We start from the raw sequence: 19,748 nt of genomic DNA on the forward strand, positions 1-19,748 counted from the left end.
AAATTACAGCCAACAGAACTTGAAAATATAGTTGCCCAGTATGCAGGAGTCAAAATCTAGACAAAACAGGCATTAAATGCAGCAGTACCATAATAGAACAATACAGAAAATGCAAATGTAGCCTGCTGGAGACAAAATGCAGGTAGTAGGAGCAATAAATGCAGTACAAGCAGACTGCAGAGGCTGGAAACAGGACAATTGCGAACAGATACAAGTTGCTTGATGAGTAGAGGGCGGAAGAAGATCAGCAATAGGCCAAGGAAGATGTGTAATCAGTAGAAAACATCAGTAGGAGCGGAGATCTTGAGCTTTGATACCGTGTCAGAAGTGGCTACAGTAATGGAAGCATGAAAGAATGCCGAAATAAATTGCTAAACACAAAATAGAAGAGGAGGAGGAGAAAACACAACTTAGAGATGTGCTCGGGAAATGGAATGCATATACCATACAACGCTGTGTACAACAACGAGTCACTAGTTGTGTGGGCACTAGCACTGGCTCCCTCTCTCCACAGGGCATGCAGTGGATTTACAAGTGATGAATGAATCATGATAGAGTGTGGAGGAGGAGCTTGAATAAATAGAGCAAAAGGATGCCAAAAATGGTCTTAGGTCAGCCAACATAGAATGCCAAAATAAGCAACTAAATGACTACTAAAAAACACCTAAAGTACTCTTAAATGTTTAGTCTCCTAGGACACATGCTAGACTTCTCTACTAACAAAAAGGCCCCTTATTTTGCACACAATGGACAAGATCTTTGAGGTTGATCGGTATGTAGAAAACATGGATGCAATCTATGTGAAGGTTAAGTATGCTCTTTAGAGGTCTCAAGAGAAGCAAAAGAGGACAACTGATTGCCATAGACGTGCTTTGTAGTTTGCAAAGGGTGATTATGTGTTGTGGTTTGAAAAGGCAAGGTTGAAAAAGATGAAAGGTAGAGAGAGGTTATATCCAAAGCCGAGTATGAGATACTATGGGCCCTTTTAGGTGTTGGAGAGGATCAACGATAATGCTTACAGGATGAAATTACCACCACATTGGCAAATGCACAATGCATTTCATGTGAGCTTGTTGAGGCCTTTTCATGGTGATGTGTTTGAGGATGTATTTGGTGAAATTCAGCACAGGTTGAGAAGTGAATGAGATTTTGGTACTCCAGCAGATTTTGGCACATAAAGAGAGAAAGATCAGAGGTAAAGTTTCCAGAAGGCATCTGGTGAAGTTTCAGAACTATTCATCAATGGATGCTAGGTGGATGACTTGGTAGAACATCCTTAGTTGTTGCAGCTTTACCTTTAGGTTTTTTTGTTAGAGTCGACTTTGGATTAGACTTAGTTAAGTTCAATAGAGCAGGGGTCCAGAGCATTTTTTGATGCTTAAGGGGAGGGGGTAATATCAAAGTGCAGTGAATGTAGAAGCCTATGGACAAGACTAAAAGACAATGAACATGAGAGAAAGGGAGAGAGAAAAGAGATAGAATATAGAGTCAATGGATGTTGAAATTAAGAGGACAGATATACAAGGGCTGTTGATGTATCTCCTCAAGCCGAATCTCTCGCACCAACCTGAAATGAACAAGTGAAGAGGGCATGCTGAAATGGCCAGTAAATAGCCATGAAAAAAGAGAAATATGGCAGGTTGGCCAGCCAAATTAGGCCTCTGTTAGACTTGGCCGACCTACCAAATTTGGCCGAATACCACTAAAAATGGCCATTTGGATAGCTGCAATAAATGTGATGTAGCACTGAACTGTCCACGAAACTTGCCTAGAGATTGACTATTGTTCGAAAGAATGCCCAAACAATCGACAGGAAATGCGCAAGTCTCTCTGAGAGAACTGACTGCACTAATTGTATCTTGAGAAATGCTAGTCTAGGGAATGACTAATCTCTAACACCCCCTCTCAAATCTTGGATGCGACATAAGGCTTATGGATTTGGAGTGCTGTCGGAGAACAACCTGAGGAAGCACCTTCATAAACAAATCTACTAGATTATCCTTTGTCTTGTAGTAAACCACATCAATGGTCTCATCCAAGATCTTCTCTAAAATGAAATGGTATTGAATCTCAATGCGCTTCGATCTAACATGAAACACTGGCTTCCGCGTGCCAAAAGCAATGCAACTTTCATTGTCACAATGAAGTGTCGTAGGACTTGCCTAAGGACAATCAATCTCTCCTAGCAACCTTTGAAAAGCCACATTGGCTCACATGTGGTAGAAGACGTTGCTCAATACTTTGCCTTTGTGGAAGAAAGGCCAACAGTGGTTTGCTTCTTACTATTCCACGAGATAACACCTTGCACCCAAAGCAAAGCAATATTATGTTGTTGACCTCCGTTGGTCAACATCAATGGCCCAATGTGAATTCATCCATCTTGTAAGAATCAAAGGTGAATCTCCAGTAGCGGTTGGATAATGAATATCAAGATCGGGGGTTTTTCTCAAGAACCATAAAATCCTCATAGTAGGCTGCTAATTTACCATCTTTGGTTTACTCATGAACCTGGACAATAAACCTATAGGAAAACACAAATCAATTGGAGTGTTAAGAAGCCAAATCAAGGGCCTAATCAATTGCCTGTAGAGGGTAGCATTTGCTGCCCAAGAATCTGCATGGGTTGTGGCCGTCTAGGAGTAGAAATGGCCTTACATCTCCCCATCTCAAATGTGGCCAAAAGCTTCTGTACATACCGTTTGTTGGGAGATGAAAATTCCCCTTGTAGTTTGGTAAATCTCATGGCTAAAAAGAAATGGAGAAGGCCCATATCTATAATCTTGAACATCTCGTGTAGCGCCTCCTTCATCTCTTTGACCTTTTGGGCATGTTCACCTATCAAAATAAGATCATCCACATAAAGCATGAACCTCTTATGTCCTCTAGCTTAGGTGTGGACATATGATTGGGGATGAAAAGAGGAACATTGATACCTCAACTTCCCTTGGAGAACAAGTCTATCTTCTCGTTCCAAGCACATGGAGCCTATTTGAGGATATAAAGGGCCTTCTTCAACTAGTATACTTGTCCATTTGATGAGGAAAAACTAGGAGGTTACTCAACATAGATCTCCTCCTTCAAATCATCATTTAGGAAGACAAACCTCACATCAAGTTGATAAACCGACCTTCTCGTATGGCTAGCTAAGGCAAGAACAGCCCTAATGGTAGCCATTTGAGTGGTAGGTGCAAAGGTGTCACGGAAATCCACCCTTGGGCGTTGTGCAAAGCCCTTTGCGATGAGCCGTGCCTTGTGCTTATCAAAGTACCATCACTGTGATATTTGGCCTTGAAGACCTATTTTACACCAATCACCTTCCTGTGAACGGGTGGAGGCACAAGATTGCAAGTGCCATTCTGCTCGATAGCATCCAACTCTCGCTTCATAGCCTTCTTCTAATGTTGTGATTGTAAAGTCCCCTTCACGGAGATGGACTCCATATTGTGCATGGCATGGGTCATCAGACAATAGTTAGTACAAACAAGCTTGATGGTATATGCTTAGTTTCTCCAAGATTGTCGCGGACCATCTTGCGGTTGCCACTCCTCAGGGACTCCCTCAATCCTTGAATCACAGTGTGTGTCTTGAGCCCAACGAGGAGGTGGTTGATATTTCCCCCACCACTCTCCATTTGCCGAAGTATTTGGAATATCCACTAGGGTTGTCTCAATGGGTAAATCTAGTGGTGAAGCAATCTCTTCCTCCATCAAGGGTGGAGCCTCAATAGGCAAAGGTTCAAAGGCACTGGAGTAGGTGCCCAACTGTCACCTTGATCTCCAAGAACGAGATAGTCAGTACCCCCCTTTGTAGTTGGAAACTCCATCAATTGAATGTCTCGACTTGTGTATACTCCCATGAACCGAGATTATAAAGCTTGTATCCTTTGGACTGCGAGCTATATCCCATGAACACTTGTCTCTTGGAAGCTGGCTCAAACTTCTCTCTTTTCTTCTTCGAGATGTGAACATAGGTATCACACTCGACACCCTGAAATAAGAGACATCCGGCTTCTATCCAAAATAAGCCTCTAAAGGAGGCATACCAACCACGACTGAAGTAGGGGTTGGATTAAGGATGTGGACATCGGTAGCCATTTCTTTAGCCCAAAGACTTTGAGATGTCTGTTGATGCTCCATCATAGTTCGCCTCATCTCGATCACTCTGCGATTCTTCTGCTCCAATATTCCTTTCTCGTGAGGGGTATTCGTGTTGGCAAACTCTTAGTGAATGCATGATATGCATAAAAACGAGTTAGCTCATGGGAGATAGACTCCTCTCCCTTGTCGGAACGTAGGGTCTTGAGTTTCGTGGTAGACCTATTCTCTTCAAAGATAAACCAATTCTTAAAACGTGAGAATGCTTTGGACTTCAAGGTCAAGAAATATGCCCATGTCATCTTGCTAAAATCATCAACAATTAGCATAAAATACAAACTCCCCTTAAGGGACTTCGGTCTCATGGGTCCAGATAAGTTCGTCGAAACAAGCTCCAAGGGCTTCTTAGCCTGTTGTGAAGCCTTGTTAGGAATAGTATCCCTATGCTGCTTGCCATGAATACAAGATACATATGGTAGGTGCCTCACACCAGTCTCTAGCAATCCATGTACTAGCTGACCACAAGCTACCTTTTGAAGGCACTCATAGTTGAGGTTGCCAAACTGAGCATGCCAAAGCTCGGCTTGAGTACATGAAGAAATAAGAAGAGAAGAAAAGATAAAAGAAGACCACATCTTGTAGATGCCATTCTCCTCATGTCTTGCATGAAGAACCGGTTGAGAAACACCATCAACAACATGGAAGGAGTTCTTATCAAGCTTGATTGTGAGACGAAGAGGGACCAAGAGTATAGATCTTGCCTACTGAAAGAAGATGATACCCTAGACGTGGCACATAGAGCATCTTTGAAGTGTGGGCACCTCCTTGCCTATTCAAAATTACATGTATATTACCCTTGCCTTTGATGGAAACTGAAGAGCTGTCACATTTAAGGATTTGCCCATGTATCGAACGCATGCAAGAAATCCCTTCTGAAGGAGTCTTGTGGTGGGAAGCACCATTGCCCACCACAATCCACTCATGAGAGTGTGGGGCCATCATCGTTGCATTAGTGGCCGTCGGAGGAACATCCTCTACCACCTCCAAATGGAGGAAGGTGGGCTATGAAGGAGCAGTCACCACCCTTTAGTCCTTTGTAGTCTTCTCCTTCTTGGTGTCCTTTTTGTCCTTGACCTGTCTTGCCACAGATGTGACAAGTAGACTCCTTGGCTTTGTCCTATTTTGACTTCTCTTCCTTCTTGTTGTTGTTATTCTTTTCCTTTTGTTGGGAAAATTGTCTTGTCAAAGCCTCCGGCATGGGGGCATTTTGACCTTTGAGTTGTTCCTCTTGGTCCAATACCATAAGAACCAACTCCTCCCACTTCAAGGTCTTTGTTTGCCTTGAAGCAATTAAGGCGGAGTAGAATGCATTGAATTGGGGCCGTAATTGAGAAAGAAGAGTTATTGCCATGTCCTTCGAGGTAATTGCCTTTCTTGTGTTCTGGACTTGCATCTGCAATTGCTGAAGCTTATTGATATGCTTCCACATAGAAGAAGATGTGTTAGGACTCAAAATCCTCCTTGAACCTCCGAAGACACTCGCTTCATCATGATCATTTGATTGTACATTTGATCTGGCTCCAACGATATCCCTTGAGCAAGGATCAAGTGCTTGATGTGAGCAATGATGGCTGGAATGCAAGAGAGAAAGAGGAAAGAATGGAGGCGGGCATTCGATTTGTCTCAATGTGCTTGTACCTTCATAAACTCGGCTTTCTCATTTGCAAAAAGCTTGGAGGGAACATGGGCCATAGGATGGTCTATACCCTCGGTCATGAGCTTTGCCAAATCATAAGACTCAAAGATGGCAAGCATCATTATGCGCCAAATGCGGTAATTCTTCCCATTAAGCTTTTGATTTGAAGGAAAAGCTGGCAACACGGGAATCTTATGGTCCATAATAGCTTGAAACTCCCGGTCAATTTCGGTTGACATTGTTTTTTTTCCAAGAAAAGAGAATTCTATTAATAACACCTCGAAGAAAAATCCCTTAGGTAAATACAACGTACAAGGAACTCTGTGAAGAGTAACTAGGTACATCAAAGATACAATGGTTGTGTGAGCAACCAATCTGGTGGGCTAAAGTGCGAGACCATCTGAGGGGTAGTATGAAAGAAGTTGTCTGAATCCTAAATCTGCAGGAAAGCCTCTCTTTTCTTCCTCATCCTCTTAGAGCTGCCTTGCATCCTCTCCCATCTCCCATGGAGAGTGTGGACTATCTCTGTCCAAATTGTCGATAAAGACTCCCTAGTGGGTATATCTTGAAGATCGATGACCTGGCTACATCTCGCAATCCATATGTACCAAGCTATAATACTGGAAACCAGCTTCCATTCGAAACAATGTACCCCAGTCCACTGTGTCTATGAGTAGTCTGGGGTAGGAATGGTGGTCAGATGTTGTCCAATGATGAGAAAAGAAATGCTCCCCTGAGTGTCTTGATAGCTGCAAGATGGACCTCTGTCTGTGACCCAAGCTACAGCCCCCCATGTTGCCACCATGGACTCCATTTTTCCATGGAATACTATCCTAAGAGCTCTCCTCCAAATCTTTTGGGCTTTGGGACAGTCCCATAGGCAATGTCTCTATGTCTCCTCTGTTGACATTGTAAATCGAATGACTTGCACAAAAACAAGGGCAACCCTCTCTGGCTCCGCGCATGGTGCCGGTGCCTACCAGGCCTTCCTTCGTTCATTCCCAAAGAGTTTCACCCATCAAAGGTGATGAAAACTCAAAATCTGTAGCAAAAGGCTGAAAATGTAGCCTTCATTGTAGCCTCCGAAGGCTGAAAACTCAAAGTTTTGTCGTGAAGAATGTTGAGAAACATGGATTGTTAAGCAAGGTATAGCTATGGAGGATGGAAGTCAATGACAAGAAGCATGATGATTGAGACTACAGACACTGGCTGTTACTCTAGTGAATCAAGTTCCAAGATGCAGATCTTCTTTTCCTTGTCCTTCTTCACTTTGATGCTCTCCGCTTTGCTTGCTTCTTCTTTGTCTTTTATCTTCTGGTCCCCCTCAAGCAAAGAGATCACAAGCTTCAGGTTTTGCATGATGACCTTGGTGGCGATTAGATGTAGGCAACTCCATCTCTTCCTACAAGTAGAGCACAAAAAAACTTCTATGTAGTACAAATGAGCAAGAGAAGTTGTGTCATTCTTCATGGAAGGCATCCATATGAAAATCTTCATGTTGGTCATTCCCATGACTGAGAATCAGCTTTAAATCTCTGAGTTTTGACCAGTAAAAGAGCAATTGTGTCAAAGAACAAAAGTAATGCCAGTGTTAGATAACACTATGTAGTATCAAAAGATACTAGCTTGAATCTTAATGTTGTTGATTTCTCCCCTTGTTGATTTGAAGTGTAAATCTTGTCTGAAATTAAGTCAGACTTGGATCAGAGCGGCAGACACTCAAGTGAGCTGAGGATTGAGAAAAGGAAGAGTTTTATGAGCTCTAGTGAAAATGAGCTATGGCTTTCTTTAGGGTTTTAATAGGTTGATTAGTTTTTTCTTCCCTGCATCTTGTGGAGATGATCATTCGCTGAGATACTAGGTAAGAAGGAAACTCATATAGCAAGCTTAAAGAGCCCTAAGCTCACAGGATAGATGGCGGACAATTCATGCTGGACAGACTGTATGACAAACAATTGGCTTGTTTTGACAGCAAGGTTAAAAACGTGCAATGCTAAGCTAGATGGTCATTAATGTCCTGGTTTTAGGTGACAAAAGGGGGCGCCTTGACTCTTGAGTAGAGAAGGAGGTCCATAGAAGAAATCATGAGCTGATATGACTTATTTTGAGAGATCCAGGAGCTCCAAGTAGATAATGTGCTGGTTGGCTATGGAGGTCAAGAATGGTAGAGTGGAAATGAAGTGAGAGATGAAAGATTCTTGTGAAGCTAAGCTAACTAGAGGTTGTGGGAAGCTGGAGGAGCAATGAGCTGAGCTAAACCGAGCTCACCATGGCTTTGATACCATGTTGAGAAAAACAGATCCTTGAGCAAGGTCTAGCTATGAAGGACAGAAGTCAATGACAAGAAGCATGATGTGTGGCGATGGGTTAGGCACGAAGATCGAGACAGCAGGTGTTCCTTAGGTGCGGAGAGATAGAGAGAGTGAGAGAGAGCAGAGTAGAGAGTGTGCACGATTTGTAGGTACAATGACAAGTGTACCACTTTAGGTTTTTAGATAGATATATATGTGTAAGTACAAGTGCTAAGGGTGTGTTCACACCCGAGCACATTTAAAGGCACGAGGGCATTTATTCCTAACAACCTCCCATCTAAAGGCAATGTGCCTTAAGAGGAGAAAAGAATCAGCTAAGTCTAGGTATGTACAAAGCTGAAAACATATATCTATCCAACTCCCATCGGCAATGAGCAAACCGTTTAGCTCAGCATCCTTGGAGTCCCTGTTTTTGGCCCCTACTACTTATTTGGTTTTCACTATGTTGTCACATCTAGTTGAGACTAGGTAGTTGGCTGGTTTATCCCTCTCATTGAATCAACACTTTGTTGGGTAGACATTGATTGATGACACTTTTATGATATTGAAAGCTGATTAGGATATCTTCTGCAAGGCATTAGATGTTTGGGACTTGCTTGGTTGAGCTTTAGGCTTTCATATTAATGCTGCTAAATCTTCTCTTATTACTTGCATTGAATTAGATCTATAGGCCTTGGGGTGGGGTGGTAGGCTGAAGTGGTGTAGCAGGGCAATACTGTGAGGCATCTGGGTTACCCTTTGGATGTTGATGTTTAGCCTAAACGATTGCTGCAATGGATTTATTAGAATCTTGAAGCTAAGTTCCTTCATTGTAAATCTTAGGCATGGCCCATCAATGTGTGTATCAAAGTGGCATAGATTGTTATGCTACCTATACTCACCTATTATTCGCCCTTTTTGCCTTGGATTAAGAGTAGTTTGAGTGACCTTACTTGGCATATTAGTTTGATGCTATGGAAAAAGAATTCAGTGCATCCTAGTATTTCTTGGATTTCATGGAGCCATGTTTATACTCCAAAAAGCATGGGTGGTGGGGTTGTTTTGGATGTCTAGACTCACATGGTTGCCCTTTGTTGGTTGTTATTTCAAGCCGTGTGTGCTGGCCATTAGCCTTGGGTCTCTATTATTCATTTCTTTCTTGAAGACGGAGTTGTGCATGGGAATACTAATCATTGTGGTACATGCTCAACACTGTCTTCTAGCTCTCGGTTGCTTCTTCTGTTCTCTTGACCCATTTGGTATGCCCATGGAAGGTTGTCTTTTAGAATGTGAACTAGCATTTAGTGGATGATAGACTACATGGTAATTCCTTGTAGATTTAGTTTTCAGTTGTGTCTTGATTGCGCTCTTGGGAAGGAAAACAAGATGATCGCTCCAAGTTCTATGAGATGACATGCTTGAGTTTGGTTTCTATTGCAGATGCAACTTTCTTGGCTTGTACTATGTTGATGCCTTTTTCAACAGCCAAACAAGTTTTCCATATCCCTCATAGATATCATGATTTGTGTAATGTGATCTTAGTGCAATTGCAAGATCCCTAGCCCTTCTCCACTCTTGATTTGGATCATCCTTGGTAGGATTGGAGACTTACGTTTCGGTTGCATTTGAAGGGTGGTTTGTTTAACTAGATTTATCATTTTTTGATTAGAGACCATGTTCTACTAGTGGCTCGCCTATTGCACTTTATGCATCCATTTCTAGGGCATCCAGTGCGTCTTCTAGGACCCCTTTTCCACCTTGCCATAGGCGATGGTGGCTACACACTTAGCCTTTCCCTTTTTTAGACTTTCGTTGCATACTTACATACTCATTGCATTGCACTTAGCTTTGCTTTCTTTTATTTTAAGTTTTGTTTTTTGGAGCATCTCACTATTTACCTATGTACTTGCATATTTTGATATCTTTTGCAGGGTTTTGTATTTCAATGTAGAGCTAACATATAGGCTTGCACCAGTCCTTCTTGAGCTAGAGACGGGAGATTCGTGCCATTCCTTTCATGGTTTCATCTTCTTGGAGTTTTGCTCTTCTACTAGGATGGAGATTTTCCCTCTCGCAATGTGTAGCATCTCTCTCGATGCTATCATGGCGGTGTCTTCTATCTATTCTTGCTCTTTTAGTCAGGATGCTTTATCATTTTCATCCGCATGGTTCTCAACACCACACGAAGGTTGACATCCTTAGGCTCCTCTTCCTTCTTTGGCATCGACATCTAGGTTGAGACGGGATTTCTACCCTTCTTGGTATTCTATAGGTTTCTACACTTATTTTCGACATCGGCCTTCCCCCTTGTCGTACCTTTTGCTATGCATTGCATGATTTTATCATCTTTGTACTAAGGCGCTTGGGTAGGCAAATAATTTTTCCATGAGGAACATTGTCCAAGTGGTACGTAGTGCATGAGCATTCTTCAACATGTAGCATACTATGCATCCCATTGCGCAGAGCACCATTGGATGGATCCTATGCTATTTTCATTAGTAGATTACACCATCCTTTTTTACATGATACTTCATCACCTTTCCCTTGTCATCGACATCTCGAGTGGTTGGGTAAGCTTGTATTTTTTTAAAATGTGGTGAGCGTATCATCCCTAGTTGTCTTTTGGGCCACTCTTACTTATTCGGCTGCCACCCCTAAAATTTATTTTTCAATCCCAAAAAGGAAAGTTCAATGTGGTTGCATCCATCTTGTAGTTTTTGGTAGGCCATTGGGTAGCTGATGAGAAGTCTTTGTCTGATGCCATGTCCTCTCTGGGGTGACTACTTAGACTCCCTTGGTGAGATAGCCATTGCCTATGGAGTCTTGGTAGGCCATTAGGCAACTGACGTGCACCCTTTGTTCGATGCCGTGGCTGCTTTGGTGTTGGATACCATGGGGTACACATTGCCTGCCTACCCTTTTAGGCTTAGTTTTGAGCTTGAGAAGGGGTGTTGAGCTAAAACACGCTTTACAATTGATTAGCATTTTTAAGTAGTCCCAAAACATGCTTAATTAATGAAAAATGCAAATTTGGTGTGTGGCTCAAGAGAGTTACAATGGTCCCCCAAAACCTTAATTTTTTGGGGGCCCCTTCAACATCTATAAAATAGACGGGCTGCCCACCATTCAGCCTCATCCTTTTGTGCAAGTTTCTTACTCTACCGTGCAGATTTCAGCTATCAACCACCTACGATCTATTGTCTAGCCATCACCGATTGCAGTTCATCACTAGCTTGTTTTTAGCTATCTCCCTATTGTTTGGAGGTCTCTATCTGCTACATCATCATAGCACCTGATTAGCTTGCATTTTCAGCATCCGGTGCTAGGTGATAGGTTGCTAGCATCTCTCCCACTGGGCGATTGCTGTAATACCTGCGTTTTTGCTGTTGAGTAGGCCATCTACATCAATAAACACCTCTTTTGTTGTCTTTTGATAGTTCTCTGCCTCGGTTGATCATTTTTCAGCCTTCCTCTAGTGGTACATGGTTGCATTTACTAGATTTCAGCCTTGGATTGCTAAGTTTTGGTGACCAGCCTGCTGGCCTTTATTATTCAGCAATCTCTCATCACCGATTGTTGGTTACTGCACTTGGGATCCGTCTTCAGTGGACGTCACTCTCCGACATTGCATTGCTCTACCCTTGGGCATTCTGTACACTCTTACATTCTTTTGCAACATTCATTCACTAGAGTTTCTTCTCTTTGTGTTTGTCTCTGTGTTTGAGTTTTGAGTTTTGAGTTTTTGCATTTTGTGTTTGAGTTTTACCGGTCTCTATTTGAGTCTTTGTGTTTCAGTGTTGGTTGTACATGTTGTGTTTCCTCAGTGCAAACCCTAGCATATCTTCACACCTTTGTGATTGGGTTTTTGTCTAGTCAAAATATCCCACCCCACGGCAACAACAAATGAAACTTATGTTTCATTTTTTAAGATTTTGGGGTTGGTGGTATAATTGGGTCACCCAGAATGCTTTTGTCTTCGATTCAACTGCAAGTGTTCAAGGGCATATTGCTAGAATCGAGGGTCTCCTACATTGGCAATTAGATCTTATCAAGTATGCTGATCTTCTCCCTTGAGAGGATTTAGTTCCTTGGCATACAACAAATTGCTATGTTCCATTGCCATAAGTTTTGTATCTTTTTGTGCATGATGGCCTAGAGCCATCCTACGTCTTGTAATCTTGTACTTTTTTTATAATTAATACAACTAGCTATTAGGAGTGTTTGTGTGTGCATGAGAGAGAGAGAGAGAGAGAGAGAGAGAGAGAGAGAGTTATCTTGCAAGTAGACAACAAAGCTGAATAGATTGATGTGATAATATAAGGCTATGGGTTTATTTTATAGGCTTGGGATTTCCCAAACCCTAACCGTAGACTTAAACACACACTGAGGTGTGTTCACTCATGGAGGTGGTAGAAACTAATAATAGCTTGCTTGCAAAGCCAATCTTAATAGATTGAGATAAGTTGCATCATACAGGTAGTCATGTCTGCATAGTTTAGCCTTTTTTTCCTTTCGGCTTTTATATGTGCTTGTTGGTGCAGATCATTCTTGCTAATGATAAATTCATTGTAGGGGAATTTTGAAGCAGCTTTGAAAGAGTTTGACAGTATGATAGCCCAAGATCCAAATGACTTTCGACCCTATTTATGTCAGGTAAGTATAACAATGACTATTTAAGATGTAAGGAAATCATGTCACAGGTTCATGCAATCAAATGTTGGAGTTGTTATAGCTTCTCGTACCATGTGTCTTATACAACAGGGGCTTGTGTACACCTTAATGGGTGAGGAGGCCAAAGCTGAGCAGAGCCTTCAAAAGTACCAAGAGCTGTGTCCCAAAGAATTCCTGGATCGAAGTTACCTGGACGACTTGATGCTGAAAGCTAAGGCTGGTGGCCGCAGAGATAGAATTGCAAGAAGCAAGATAAGGAGGCCAGCCAAGAAACAGAAGAAACAGATGAAGCAGCCCACTTTCATAAACAAGACTCCAGTATCTCAACGGTGACGCAAAATATGCACAAACAGGTTGTTCATTATACGCAAGTGCTCAGTGCCACAGCTTGTGTTCCTCTTTGGAGGAAGCATCTCCTATCTGCTTCTCTTGCACATCAAGGATTGGTTGTTGCCGAGGAATGGAGGATCATTGCTAACATTTCTCTCAGCTGTACCTATATCCTGTGAGTGGCAGGAATGATGGTGGGAGAATGCCTTAGTCACACAGACACACATTTGTATGAAATGGCACGATACATGTGCGGGAGTGAATTCCAATCTTCATATCTCAAGCCAATCACACTTTTCAGGGTATCATGTACTATTCTTAATGATGCAATATGTGATCCCTCTACTCTTAATGATGATACCGACTTTGCCATTAGTGAATACAGTAGAATAGGCAATCTCCCCAGTATTATTGATGGTACCACATTGTGTAATCTCCACACTCTTAATGATCATACTGACTGCATGCAGAATATTGATCCTGGTGTAATTATTATTTTTCTTGGTTTGTATTACTTGTCACGTTGAAAGCTTGAGCTTTCTTGAGGCAAGTTTGTCCTGTTTGTCAAATCAGATGGGTTGTCTGAGATGTTTCTCCCCTCAATATCTCCTTTCACAATCAAACTCCAAGTCTCAGCATGCTAATGTAAGCATGAAATCGGACATTTGTGTTAATCTCATCTGTTATTGTACTTGTGAGAACATACCAAAATCTGTAGTGCTGTTAATCATTATCCAAGGATATACAGAGTACAAATGACTATTCATCAATGACCTCTCTTTTAATGGATCCCCATCTTCATGTCATGATTCTAATTTGCTGTGTTTAGAAATATTGTTTCAATCTTATGTTTTTTCTATGTCTTCTGAAATGTAGTGGCCATCACTACGAAGACTGGCGACAGGCAGTTGGGCAAGTTTTGGCAGAGTTTTGATGGCTTGTTTTAGATGTAGAGGGACAAGGAGACTCAGACATTGTATATGGGATTCCCCTAAGGTGTAGGATATTTGGAAGAGAGTGCTTAGATTGGTCTTTCAAGGCATGCGTGGAGAGATTATGATGAGGATTGGCTGGTGGATCAAAGATTTTCAAGGGAGCAATGGCAGAGAGCCATGTCTAGGCTTGACTTTTCTAAAGCAAGGTGAACTGTTGAGATTATCATAGATGAGAGATCATTCTATGGTAGAGCAATAGCTCCCCTCAGTAGGATATGCACAGATTATTCATGCCATTTGAGGTATTTGGGAGAGATTGCAAGGTGATTCAAAGCACCTGAATTGAAGGTGAGGCGTTTTTAACAATTTAGGTCATCTAGCACTACTAGCGATCAGATTGGTTATGTTAGTAGTAGCCTTGTATTGTGTGCCTCCCTTGTGTGCAGCCAATGGAGTGTAGACTTTAGTTACTTTTAACGTTTATTTTCTTCTGTTAAGAGTTTGTTTTTCTTGTGCAAAAAGAAAAGGAAATGCTATTTTCGAAATTATGACTCTCTTGTCCACCATGAGGCAAGCATCTTTAGTAAAGGTCAAGCTCAAAGGGAAGCATTATGTTCAAGGGTAGAATATATTAAAGACACTTGGTATTGTCCTTTAGGATAACAATGTAAGGGGATATGATTGTGTGACTTTGATCTAGCAAAAGAAAGGATTGAGATGCCTTTTTTTTGTTGCTATATGAGAGATCGCAACTACTAGACTTTTTTTTTCCCCCCCAAGAAAAGAGAAATCACAACTACTATAATTAAGGTTGCAAAATTCGAAACAACAGATACAATGCTTGAAGTATCTCATTCAAAGAAGTAAACATACTCATCTCGTTTGAAGTTTTGATATACCTTTCTTCATAAAAAATAAAAGCCATTCTTGAATATTACACTAGGCATCTTCCACATGACTCTTCTTCTCCTATAGTTTATTGTCGTGTGAATCTCATTGTTGGTGCCCTAAAATGCAAGCACCAATACATAGGCTAAGGACGTTCTATTGCTTAGCTAAAATGGTGTGTGGAGGCCAATGGAAAAGCAAGTATAAGACCAAGATTATGGTAAAGCATGACTTCGTACATGGAAAAAACTTCAAAATAGCCCTTAGTTTTTGTTAGACTTGCCCATCACATGTTAATCAAACCATTACAAATGTTAGCAAGGGTTTATTGTGTAAGAAGCTTCGAAAGAATAGTGTTAGGTGGAAAATGTGAGTGAGAGCCACAACGATGAAAAATTACGAAGAGTTTAATTTAATCCCTCTTCATACATATGAAATCAATTTCAAAATAAGCATTACATTTTACCTAACGTCACCCTAACTATTAGTGTTTAATGTAAGGTGCCTTAGCATACCTATACTTGTGTGTTTTTAAGATGATGCATCCTTGGTTCAAGGTCTTTTGTAATCGATTGCTAATTTTAGTGATAGTTTGTTGGTGAAATACATTAACTTAGTCTTGAAATGTGGTGACATGAATCACTTTGATGGTGCAAATGTAGGATAAGTAACAATATACAAATGATGAACATAAAAAAAGAACCAACGATGTCACTCATTTTTCAAATCTTAGGACTACCTTTGTATTCTATATGAGGTTGAGTAGGTAAGGATAACTTAGGCGTAGTTAGTTTAGGACAAGCATCATATTAACCACATGTTGATGTTTTTTAATGAACACCTTTGTATTTGGAATGCCTAGAAATAAGGAGTCAAGATCATGCCTATATGGATTTTGTGTGTAGGTGTAAAGTTGATTTCAAAACTTGCCTTTGAAAGTTACATGCCTTGAGTGTTTCAAGCAATGGAAAATGATGTGACAATTCTCCATTTAAACAACATGGTCCCTCTTTCTCTTTTTTCCCATTGTTACATCCTCTTTGGTTTCTTCTCTTCTCTCCTTTTGTTCTCATCCCACTTCTCTTTCCTATAAATTATATAGTGTTAGTTACATTTATGCTAGTAATTTATGAAAGTTCCATTGCTATATGCTGTATAGCCTCTTCACTTCCTCTTTTGTTGCTTTTTCTCTCTTTTGTACATGTACAGTCCCTTGGGAGCATAATAGGGGGTTTGTAATAGAGTCTCTCCCATTCATTTTATGCCTTACATACGTAGGTTTGGATTGGACTTTGGCGTATCTTAGTTATTGTCAAATTTTTTGTATTATTATTGTAGTTTGTCCCTTGAATGCTTGTGCTACATGTGTGTGTTGTCACAAAGTGAGTTAATGAGTTTGCATAGAGATATGTTTGCAGCTTTGAATTTGTAAACGACTTGAGATTTTAGTGGCTATCGTAACCTATAGAGTGAAGAGAATATACAGTGACCTTCATGTTGCTTGTATGAGGGTGTGAATTGATGTCATCCATCCTCGGGTATCTTTGCATGCCTTTGACAATGCAAATTAAATGTTTGCCCCACAGTAGTGATGAGGTTGATGTTTTTTATGATCATACAAAGAGCAACAATTACAATGGCGTCTAATCCATGAAGTCTCTAACCTTGCAACTATATACCCATGTATTCCCACTCATATATTGATCACACTCTCTGGTTTAAAACATCCCCATCACATCTTCTCATCCATGCACAATTCACCATTTTGGCATGCCAAATTTCATAGACAAGTGTCACTATGGTATGTCTACATATATCATAATATACTTTATGACTTGGCTATCCAAATCCCACATGTATTCTTGTATTACAAAAACAAAATTTGGCTGAAGCTAGGGTTTACCTCTCTAGCCTATATGCAATAATAATGCTATAGAAATGGAGAAGATAAGGTGAAGGTTGATCAAACACAAAAATAATGGATGTTTCTTAATGTTATCTTAGAGGAAGAGTGTTGTTAACTATTGATGAGTACTCATTCATTTTGTCTATTTTCCATAAACTTGATTCCCAAGCACAGGAAGTTTGATTGAGTTTTTACAACCATCGTTATTTCATATGTGATTCAATGTGGACAAGGCATTTCTTATGGGTAAGCTTGACAACATCTAGTCTAATGGACAAGGCATTTCTTATGGGTAAGCTTGACAACATCTAGTCTAATGGTGATAACAAATTAGCTCCTCTACCTAGTCACATATTCAAGCTATCTCAAGGTGACAAAAATCCCTCCAAGGTGAGGCTTGTTGGAAATGTTTATGTCAAGAGAAGGGTATTGATTTTATTGGGACTTTTGCTCTCACTTATCACATGGATCAATTCATTGTATATGTGTATTCAACGTTCGTAGTTTTTCATAAGTGAAATATCCATCTATTGGACATAAATATTCCATTTTTGAATGGTGATCTTCATGGCGATGTGGCGACTATACTTGATATATCCATTTAATGGACATAAATATTCCATTTTCGAATGGTGATCTTCATGACGATGTGGCGACTATACTTGAAATATCCATCTATTGGACATAAATATTCCATTTTTGAATGGTGATCTTCATGATGATGTGGCAACTATACTTGATATATATCATAGCCTTGTGATTTTGTTTAAAAAAAAGGAAAATGAAAACAAGCTATGTATGTTAAAGAAAGCATTGTGCAACTCAAAGCAAGCTCCTTGTGGTTGCTATCAAGATACGTGCATACTTGATAATGCATGGTTTTTATACTAGTACAATTCAAAGTATTGTCTCCATGAAGTGGAATGGTGATGCATTGTTGGTTATATTGCAAATTTTAAGGTTGATTCGAACTTGGCTTTGAGATGTCAAATTTGGCTTGTTGCATTATCATTTGGGGCATTCCATTGTGAAGTATGTATTCCCTTGTTACAACCAAAGCATATTGAGACATTGTTGAATAGATTTAGACTTGAGGATTGCAAAACTTGCTTCTACACCTAGGTAGCATTCATGCTATCGGTGATTACTTTGATGTTACTCACTATTAGTAGCTTGTGGATTGCCTAATCTATGTATGCATTACGAGGCCAAACATTCATTTGCAATCTCATATATGAGCAAGTTTATGCATACCCTAGGCATGAAGTGGTGGCCTATTTTTTTCTACTCGAGTGGTACAAGGCACCTTAGATTGTTTTATCCTAAGGGGGGTAAAACAAATTGAGGGAATGATTGGCATCTAAATTGCATGCTTTTTTATATTCAAATTGGGCTAGTTGTTGTGATGCACAAGTATCCACATGTTATTTATATTTTTGTAGTGGTGATTTGTGTGTCTCATAGGCTTAGTAAGAAGTAGCCCATTGTTGTCACATCTAGTTATGCAACAAAATATAGGGTAGGGGGAAGGACAAAAAACAAGATTTTTAAGCAAGATTTTTTTTTCGATCCACCATGATTTGTTTTACTTTTTCCATGCCTCTCCACCACCACATCCACCATCTCCATTATACTATCACCACCACCTCTAGGATCATGGCCACCATTCCTCCTCCTCCTCCTCCTCCTCCTCCTCCTCCTCCTCTTCCTCTCTCTCTCTCTCTCTCTCTCTCTCTCTCTCTCTCTCTCTCTCTCTCTCTCTCTCTCTCTCTCTCTCTCTCTCTCTCTCTCTCTCTCTCTCTCTCTCTCTCTCTCTCTCTCTCTCTCTCTCTCTCTGTGACACCTATCTATCTATGTGTCAAATATGTGTGTGACACCTATCTATCTATGTGCCACACACATGCACGCACGCACGCACACACGCACACACATGCATGCATGCACGCATGCACACATGCGCGCGCGCACGCACGCACGCACGCACGCACGCACACACACACACACACACACACACACACACACACACACAGAGTTAAAGTGGATGAGCCATGCTAGTCTTCTCTTTGGATTTGATCATATGGGATAACAATCTCTCTCTCTCTCTCTCTCTCTCTCTCTCTCTCTCTCTCTCTCTCTCTCTCTCTCTCTCTACTATTTCTTAAAAACGGAGCTGAAAAAATATCCTAACCCTATAGATGAGGAACAACATGATAAATTGTGACATGCTTCATGCAAGTGAAAATAAGCATAGATGATGCCTACAACTTCGTCGAACTTGACTAAGCCATGGATGGAAGCCCACCTCTTCGAGTGCAAATGTAAAAACTTAAAGAAGTTTTCCGAATTGTGACAATCGCTTGGGGCACTTGGACTTTGGATTATAACAAACAATGTATAGTAATTGTGATCCATTTTTCAAATTTAGGATCCTAAGGAGCAATTCAAAGCTAATCTTCCTTATAGTGCATAAGTGTGGATTGTTCTCCCAATGTGAGGCATGGAAGGGATTTCTCTAACAAAACCTTGTATAGTTTTGTAAAGGCAACTAAATTCTTGAGGTAGAGCAACAATGCATATAGAAGGATACTATCCGTAGGATTTTTCCCAAATGTTGTTTGATTTTTCATGAGTGAGGTGGGTTCATTTGCATCTTCTGTTGAGATATCGAGCTCCACTCGTGATACGCCAGGGTGACCGTTGTGTATTTATGTCACCGACTTGTCAGTTGCAGACGCGGTTGGTACACCGCCCATGAATAATAGCTACATGATAGCTATCCTTATCTACTCTAGTTCGTGGCTCAGTTAGTATGCCACCTTAGTTAGTTGAGTTTGGTTTTGAGACCCATATAGAGGGTTCTTCTATTTCTTTGTACTTGAGTTCTTTTGGCTTACACAACTAAGAAGAGGAAAACTGTTTTCAGCCTCCACCCTTGTG

The 19,748-nt window shown here is 40.7% G+C and overlaps 1 protein-coding gene across 1 annotated transcript in view; it reads left to right on the plus strand.

Annotated features, from left to right (window-relative positions):
• The window catches only part of LOC148013050 (uncharacterized), a 55,976-nt gene extending 42,149 nt beyond the window's left edge, over positions 1-13,827 (plus strand). Inside the window, exons 3-4 of the mRNA XM_087667574.1 lie at positions 12,654-12,734; positions 12,843-13,827. Coding sequence (XP_087523700.1) covers positions 12,654-12,734; positions 12,843-13,085 — 324 coding nt within the window. The 3' untranslated portion in view covers positions 13,086-13,827. The remainder of the gene's footprint in view (positions 1-12,653; positions 12,735-12,842) is intronic.
• Positions 13,828-19,748: the final 5,921 nt, after the last annotated feature.

This window comes from Lygodium microphyllum, chromosome 26, assembly GCF_053477565.2.
Source record: "Lygodium microphyllum isolate KBCC chromosome 26, Lygodium_microphyllum_v1.1.10, whole genome shotgun sequence".
NCBI classification, from domain to species: Eukaryota; Viridiplantae; Streptophyta; class Polypodiopsida; order Schizaeales; family Lygodiaceae; genus Lygodium; species Lygodium microphyllum.